Source organism: Montipora capricornis, chromosome 14 (assembly GCF_036669925.1).
Source record: "Montipora capricornis isolate CH-2021 chromosome 14, ASM3666992v2, whole genome shotgun sequence".
Taxonomy (NCBI): domain Eukaryota; kingdom Metazoa; phylum Cnidaria; class Anthozoa; order Scleractinia; family Acroporidae; genus Montipora; species Montipora capricornis.
In genome coordinates, this window is record NC_090896.1 from 6,650,001 (window position 1) to 6,658,837 (window position 8,837).

Below are 8,837 nucleotides of genomic sequence, written 5' to 3' on the forward strand. Positions count from 1 at the left end.
TTCCCATTCAACATGGCAAATGATATGGGATGAATATTCCGAAGCATTCAACTGAGTTCTGATTTGCTCTATCCATGTAAATAAATTCATTACTGGTTTCTCTTTTGCTGACTTTAATGTGTCATTAATATTATTTTGATTATCAGGAGTTCATCCTGGGATATTTTGAAACTATTGAGATTGATCAATAGTTTAAACATTGCCTTATGTAAATAAAAACTATGTAGACCTTTCTGGCAATGTCTAATAGCATGGTGACATGCATATGCCATTAATTAAGCAAATTATCTGAGATTGATACATGGTAAATACATAGCTTGTATTTCTTTTTGGATCTTAATTTGCATGGGAAATTTATTGCACTATGTAAAAAGTAAGTGACCTCTTACATATAAAAATTTGCATTCTTTGGGCTACTTCAAAAATATGTGAGATTGATGAATAGTGAAAACATAGCCTTGTGTAAAAACTATGTAGACTCTTACTCACATACTGCTTGCTGACGTGCTATGTTAAAGCTATTTCACTTGAAATGCATAGTAAATAAATAGTGTGAGATTGATGAATAGTGAAAACATAGCCTTGTGTAAAAACTATGTAGACTTTAACTCACAAATCCGCTTGCTGACATGCTATGTAAAAGATATTTGTCATGTCTTTGATTTGAATGGCATGTTTTGGAATGGCGCGTAAGTACATTGTATGTATGTTTAATGTGTATTGGCTGCTGACCCAAAACACCACAACTCCTCCCCACTAAAGCGATCACATTCTACTTGACATGTATAAGGCCTGTTACTGAATACGGAAGCCCTGTTTATCATCAGCCTCCCGCAATACCTTTCACTCGATCTTGAGGGATGCCAATTAAGGCGAGTATTGCGTATTATTTATCCAGGTTGCTCATATGATGAGGCCCTTTCCATGACCGGGTTAGTCCCTTTTGCATAGCTTCTGAATAAGTTTTACATACCCTGAACTATGTGATATGGCATGTTTGCACGGTCAATACATGGACAGTATTGAGCAACACATAGCTAACACATAGTCTTACATAGTGATCAAAATTAATAGTATTAACATAGCATTTGCATATATCTGATTCTACAAGGGTGTCTTCTCCGTAGTTGCAATCTTTCACTGCACATGAGTCTAGTGGCAAACTGTCGAATTGTCTCACTCTCCCTCCTTCGCGTCTGCTGTGTTTGGGAGGGCAGAGACGATAATTATCTTGAACATACCGTACGTTAATGCTAGCAATATGCATGTTTACTTTGTTGGTTGTTTGCGTTTTCTTTGTTCAAGATCAGGACTTTTCCATCAGCAAACAGTTTGAATGCAGTGAGCCATTGCTTCCATCTTAAACCAAGCATGTTTTGGTCTCGGTAGCAGTCAAATGTTTTGATGTGATTACTTTCATGATCATCCATGTTTTTGCAAAAATCCGGTTGATCTTTTTCCTTGTAGTGTATTTATCCTTGTCGCCAATGTTGTGGAATGAGCTAGTTGGAAACAAGGACCAGATTCTTTCGGATTACAGCGAGTTTCAATCGAGTGTCGTAAAACCAAAACCAAAGTAATTACTTTGGCCAATCAAAAAGCACAGAGACAATTTGGATTTTATTTCTTCAACGCACCTCCTACTCACTCGCTACAACAGTCAGGCATTCTTGCCCTAATGAGGGGATCTGGATCCCAAAAAAAAGACACCACATGACATATTTACGGTACATGTAGGTGTGTGGAATAAAGAATTCAATGAAAAAAAGAACTGTTATTAAAGATGCCCAAACAGGTTTTGTCTCTTGTTTGCTGTCTTGAGAGGGAGGAGATAATTAAAAATTCTCGCTGAGATCTTTATAAAGGTGTTTGAATAATCATTATAATCTCCAAGGCTCTTCACAACTAATAATTGACAGTTATTGTTATTCACCGAAGTGGAGGTAAGTATCCACCAATTGCAGTGACATTGTTCACCAACATAATTGTTTTAGTGTATACCACACAAGTTGAATAATCAGGTGACTGAAAATTTGCTTCATTTCTAACAATACAACAACAAATGCAAATCAGAAAATAGTTCACTTAAAGAAGGCATTGTACGGTCCTTTTTTGCACTTCAACAATTGAGTTCAGAAAGATTAAACTTACGAATACAGCAAAATAATACAGTCAGTGTAATCATATACATGCAAAAATTTCAGAGTGTAGATTGGCCTAGAGCCCACCAATTAATCCCAAACAGACTGCAGAAAAGCGAAATTAGTGCAATAAAGGTGTTTATCATTACTAACTAATTGCATGATTTTTCTCATGCAATTTGGAATAAATGAGCACTTGTAAACTTTTTCAAAGGCCCAAAATTGCACTCTGCCTATGCGCACATGCAATTAAATTTTGTTTGCCATTGAAATAATTTACTCATGCTTACATGTATTTATTCCAAATTGCACTCAAAATCATGATCATCTAATAGATAAAAACCAAAATTTCTTGCTATCTTTGAAATTATTATGAACAGCTGCCTCATTTATCGATAACATTTGCTCCTCGGTAACCAAAACAAGAAAGGAAGCCATTGTTTTTCTCTCTTTGTTCAGGGCTGAATAGTACTTCCTATTCACCTCCAAGATAGCCAGAAAGTGTGGAAAGCCCTATTCACTTGTGTGGTATAAAATAATAACTATTATTATTATCCTAATGGAATGTATCCTGCTTTTAAAACAAATGCAATTTACCTTGAGTACATTTGTCTGATATCTCTGTAAGCCAACATTATGTAGGATCTTCCTGAGTGTGAATAAGAAAAGATTGATATGCGCAGGAGGGAAAGTATAAGCAAGAGTGTGTTGGACAGCCAAGGCCCTCTGTTGTTTTTTCTCCTTCCTGTGAAGACAATGTATGGACAGCACTTCCAAACTCTTTGCAACACTTGCCTCTAAGACAATGACTTTTTCCCTATGAGGAACAAAGACAAGGTAATGGTCATAAGAGCACCAAGTGTTCAAATTTGAGATAACAAATTAACAGTCCAGATTAATTCTTCACTCAGCATAAACTGTCCCACGTGGGTGAGTTCTTGCTTTTGGAAATAAAGTCTATTCCTGCCCCCAGATTGAAAGTAATAACTAGCATTACATTTTCGCAATGAGCCATTGGCAGTTATCGCCGTCTATGACAACGATAATGATAAATACAAAGAAGGATGACTAAAGTATTTCCTTTTAATTTCTACTGCACTGTTTTCAGTGTGATGCATTACATGTACAGTATTTTTCAGGCCTGACTTGAAACAGGTGTGGCATCCAAGAGTGGTTCAATGGTAAAAGACCAGTTATTTTTCATTAGCAGCAATGTCACCAAAATTGTTACATGTACTACAAACAATGAAGGTTCCTTACTGTACTGTGTAATGATGTTTTATAACAGCTACTGTATGCATACAGTAATTGACTATATGAGGCCCTGCCAGGATAGAGGGGGGGGGAGGGGGAGTGGGAAAGTGTCGCTTGTCTGAATTTTAAAAGGTATCGTGTTTCACGCTGCTGTCCAAAGTTAAAGGAAATTTAAAGAAAGGATGTTTGTCACGGTTTCACTTTACAAGCTGTTCCTACTTTTTAGACCATGTCGCTTGTCGGAATTTAAACTGGCAGAGCCTCTAATGATATCAATTACTGCATTTGAGATTAAAACTTCTATCTTATCCATTAAGCTTTAGGACTTATTTCACACAATATTGGTATCTACATTATACAGTTGCTCCTATACATCTAAATAAATGAACATCACTACCAGTGCTGGCAAATCCTGGAACCTAGCCATAGGCTCTATGCAGATGACAGATGGCACAGCCTTCAATCATAACAGTAAGTAGAAGTGGGAAAGGAGGCAGGAATACAAGTGAACAAAGCCCAAAAAAATGTAAACATTTAAGATGGACAACTGCTTCTAATGTTGTTGGCTCTGTGGAATTACATTTATTTTATAATTATGGTCAAAAGGAGCCAACATGATGGCTAATTTAATTTCTTCACTAAATTCTTAGCTAATATTTTCGACTTTGCAGTCTTCTTCAGGCTTGTGTAAAGTGAAAATATAAGACTACTTATGAGTTAATATAATTATACAATCAGCATTATGCATAACCAATAAGGTAAGCTACCAAACCAAACAGAGTAAGGTGTTGATTAGCGATCATGGACCCATGACTACAACTTAATCATGAGTTCCCTGCTCTTATCCTAATCTTGAGATCTTTTAGTGGCCCTAATCTTGAGATCCCTGATAAAAGTGGAGAGAAATAGCATTCGTGTCAAGTTTCTGGAAAACTGCAAATGTGCAGATTTAATACCAAAATTCTTGAAATTCAGAATTCCCAATAATGGATGTTTTGACTAGAAGAATGTACATGCCTTTCAACGCCAGCTTCTGAAGAAAGAACTAATCAAAGCTAAGAACGATCAGAAAGGACACGAGGAGAACTTCGAGGGAAAACGTAGAATACTTAGGGAAGTAATGCCGCGCAACTGCCTACCTTCCATGGTACTACATACCAGAAACACAAGGGTCAAAACCCGCAGAGAACAATTGAGGAATCACAACAAGAAGGTACGGGTAACATTTCTCTCCAAAGAACAAGAAAGACCACTGTTCAATGTTAAGAATACAGTTGTGTTAAGTGACCTGGAAACACCACCCCTGCATGCGTGATGGAGACTCTATCTCTGGGTCCGAAAAATGCAGTTCTTGATAAATTTGACCCCAAAGACGTACTAGCTGAAGTAGATCGACTGTTGAGTCATTGTAAGAACAGGATGATTCCACATGGCAGATGAAATCATCACGGATATAAATGTCAAAACACTGAATTACATTAAAAAGTGCAAACAGATGAAAACATCCATCCAATGACAAAGAAATACCTTAAGGAGAAAGATTTACTCGCGTCCCCTTTGATAAGGGAGTAGGTATATTTGTTATGAAAAAAAGAACATACCACCAGAAATTGAACAAGATCATCAACCTTCCGCAGTTTCAAAAACTTCAAAATAGTCGGAAGAATGCAAAACATCCAGTTGTCAAAGAAGAGAATAGAGTCAAAAACATCCTGACCTCCTTACCAAAAGAGGGGAAGATTGACGAAGAACTGTATTGTTCTACAATACCCAGAGGTAGTCAACCAGCGCGTCTGTACGGACTGGCAAAAGTACACAAGAAAGACATCCCAGTCAGACCGGTACTGTCTATCCCTGGGTCTGCATACCACAAGGTACCCGTCCGTGTGGCAGAATGGTTATCGGTAGTCCCAGGGTGTAAATTCAACTCCTTCACCAAGACAGTATGTGACAAACTGAAGACTGTTATTCTTGAAGAAGACGAGATTATGATTAGCTTTGACGTGTCATCATTATATACTAATGTACCAGTAATGGAGGCAATCCCGGTGTGTACTGGTAAGCTGTACAACATGCCAGTAGACCAGAGACTCCCGATTGATCGAGAAACCTTTATCACACTCGCCAAAGTAGCACCATGGGGAGTCCACCTCCCTCACATCTAGCAAACGGGTGGCTCAGCCAGTTTGAGAACCTCATTAAAGATGACGCAAAGATATATGAGAGATACAAGGATGATATATTGAGAGAAATCAAGCGCTCATGGGTGGAACAGAAATTGGAAGAAGTTAACAAAATACACAAGAACTTAGACTTTACCCTCGAAACGGAAGTGGTTCACAATCTTTCATTTCTCAAAATGCAATTAATCCATGATCATGAAACCGGCAAGCTATCCTCTACGTGGTATTTCAAACCCACTGACACAGACCTCGTCATGAACTATCATGCTCTAGCCCCCAAGCGGTACAAGCCTTCAGTGGTATTGGGGTTCGTTTACGGGATCTACCGCGCGTGTACCGGTAGTTCGTGGCATAATTTCCATGATAGCCTGGGAAAAGAAAAGTGCATACTGGAGAAAAACCAGTACCCTCCCTCATCGTACGAACCTATAATCAAACAGACTCTCGATTCCATCGTGGAGAAGTAAAACACCTTACAGAGAAGCCATCAACCCAGTCAAATGCAAGATCTGGCCAAGTTGCTCTGTTCATCCAGTATAGAGGCAAATGCACTGAGGATTATGCATGAGTGCTTCACAAAATCAATGTGCCATGAACCATCATTATGACACTCAGAAAACTCAAGACAGTACTGCCTTCGCTAAAGCCACCAGTGGAGAAGATGCTTAAAAGAGGGCTTGTTCATCTGTCCACGCTACTCTGCATGCTATTGCTATGTCGGCGAAACCAGCCGACATCTCAAGTCTCGATTCAAGGAGCACATCCAGAGAGCAGGTCAATGAAGTCCCATCTGTCCCAGTGCAGCACCACCATCACTGAAGAGAACGTGCACATACTCAAACGTCATTACACGGAGAGTACTACCTACTGACACTTGAAGCCCTTCACATCAGAGAGCTAAAGCCCCAGATTAACACCAAGGATGAATACAAGAGCAGGGAACTCATGATTACGTTGTAGTCAAGGGTCCATGATCGCTAATCAACACCTTAGTCTGCTTGGTTTGGTAGCTTAGCTTATTGGTTATGCATAATGCTCATTGTACATGTATATATTAACTCATAACTAGTTTTATGTTCACTTAACACAAGCCTGAAGATGACTGCAAAGTCAAAAATATTAGCTAAGAATTTAGTGAAGAAATTAGCCATCATGCTGGCTCCTTTTGACCATACATTATTTTACTGACATCAAATCAAATCCAAAATCTTTGGACATCATTCATAATTTTAGATAACTGGATAATTTTAGAAATTTGTAAACTGAACATGTGTATAATAAAAACTATTATCATATACTATCATCCTTCCTTCTCATCTTTGGAAAGCTACAGATTGAACATCTCAAGACATTACATGTACCTGCCGTTTTCTGGCAGCTTCTCCATGACAGTCACCAACAACTCTAGTAGAAAACAAAGACACTTGACAAACACATCTAACACAGGCATAGCAGGGAGACCGCTCCAAGGAAGCAAGCCAGTCATGATGTCCAATGCCACCTACATCATGTAATTAAGATGCAGAAAATGTGAGCTTTCTTTCTGTGCCTTGTTGTTGTTTATAAATAATTATTGTGAAATAAATATATTTATTAAATCAAGTCATATTATCCCTAAGCATAAGATACTACATGTAGAGTTAAAGCAAAGAGAAGACTTTACCTACATGTAGTACTTGCAAAATGACCTCACAACAGAAACCACAAAAAGCAGAGAGGAAGAGTAATTTAGAGTAATCAAAGTTGGTTGGATTCAGACACTGACAATCATGTAGTCTCTTTCAGCCCAGAACATTTAAATTACCCGTAATTTGGCTCCCAGCTGCATTGCTGAAGGCAATAAACATTATGTTTTATCTGTAATAAAGTAACCTTTTTGATGCAGAAAAGGCCTGTCTGAAGTAAATGACAACTAGTTTTCCACAGCCCTGGCACACTGCTTCGTGCAAACTGGTGAATATCACTGATGACATGAGCTATTATTTTACTGCAAAAAAAAATTACAAATAACCCATCAATGACATTTAAGTATAAATGTAGACCATAGCGTAGAGATCAGAGGGCCTGGCAGCTAGCATTATTTTGCTATAAGCAACAGACTTTGCCTTGTTACAAGCCTAGGAGCAATCTATACATATATATACAGTACTGTGCAAAAAGAATGCAAACAAATTTTGTCAAATTTCGGTTATTGTTCATAGCGCGCTGGTGACGCAACAAAATTTGAAAAAATCGCATGACCCTCGCGAGCAAAAAATTGCACGTGTAGCTGCGGCCTAAAACGAAATTTCTGGCACCACCAGAGCTTACCACCCTGTTGTCTGATACCCCCCTTTGTGTCCCCTCTCCACCTCGTGTACCAGAGGAGACTGACACTTTTGTCTCTGGTCTCATTGTGCCGGATGTTCCTTGCCTGTCTTCTGAACATTGGCGCATGCAGCCATTGGCAGAATACTAAATATCACTTTAAAGGGAACAGGTTTTGAATGGACAGTAGTTTCAATAAGTATAAAGCAGCCCCCATTGACAAGTAAAATCTCTCTCTCAATCTCAGAAGGGAAAGGATTAAACATGAGCATGCACTGTAAAAGGCTTGGTACCTCATGCACAAGTGTATCATTTTGTCAATCAACAGGTGATGGAAACAGGGCCATGTTATGTAAATTCTGCACAATAAAAAAGCCCCTAGCAGCAATCTTTCTGTAATAATGTTCTACCATGTCTATGGCTCTTGTTTTGAAGATCATCAGTCACTTTTGTTGCCAACATAAATATCGTCTAGAGGAGTTCCTGCCCTGCTTTGCTACGACATCTGATTGCCATCTTCCATCATTGGCAACATAATATGATCAATAAATTTAATGAATGTAGCTGGCGGAATTGTCGGCACAAGAGAATGGGGAGGGGTGCTGTTAAATACCACAGCGCCCTTCCCCATTCTCCGCACCCCTTCGCCACTCATTAATTTGCCTCTTGTGCCATCAATACTGCCAGCTACGCAGGCTATCAACTGAGCTATGTATGAAGCCACTTAGTTGGGAGCAGGTCAATTTATTGGGCTCTTGTGTTCCCATGAAGGGCTCGATGCATCAGTAGTAATAATCAAATGATTTACTAGCACAAACCTGACAGCCTCTTGCAAAGAGTAGCAATCCACTTCATCCCTAATGCATATCAATTTCTTGACCAAGCTCAATTCCTTCTAACACAAAAGTAGCTACATAGTTACAATGTACATCTACATTAAGACTAATGTGTG

General features: G+C 38.8%; 1 protein-coding gene across 2 annotated transcripts in view; it reads right to left on the reverse strand.

Annotated features, from left to right (window-relative positions):
* LOC138033501 (serine/threonine-protein kinase ATR-like) overlaps positions 1 to 8,837 on the reverse strand; it is a 118,613-nt gene that overhangs the window by 92,990 nt on the left and 16,786 nt on the right. The window contains exons 7-10 of one of the 2 annotated variants that reach the window (XM_068881253.1): positions 8,704 to 8,780; positions 7,451 to 7,565; positions 6,940 to 7,079; positions 2,739 to 2,958 (exon numbers count right to left, since the gene is read on the reverse strand). In XM_068881253.1, coding sequence (XP_068737354.1) covers positions 2,739 to 2,958; positions 6,940 to 7,079; positions 7,451 to 7,565; positions 8,704 to 8,780 — 552 coding nt within the window. The remainder of the gene's footprint in view (positions 1 to 2,738; positions 2,959 to 6,939; positions 7,080 to 7,450; positions 7,566 to 8,703; positions 8,781 to 8,837) is intronic. The other variant, XM_068881254.1, reaches the window with a different exon arrangement.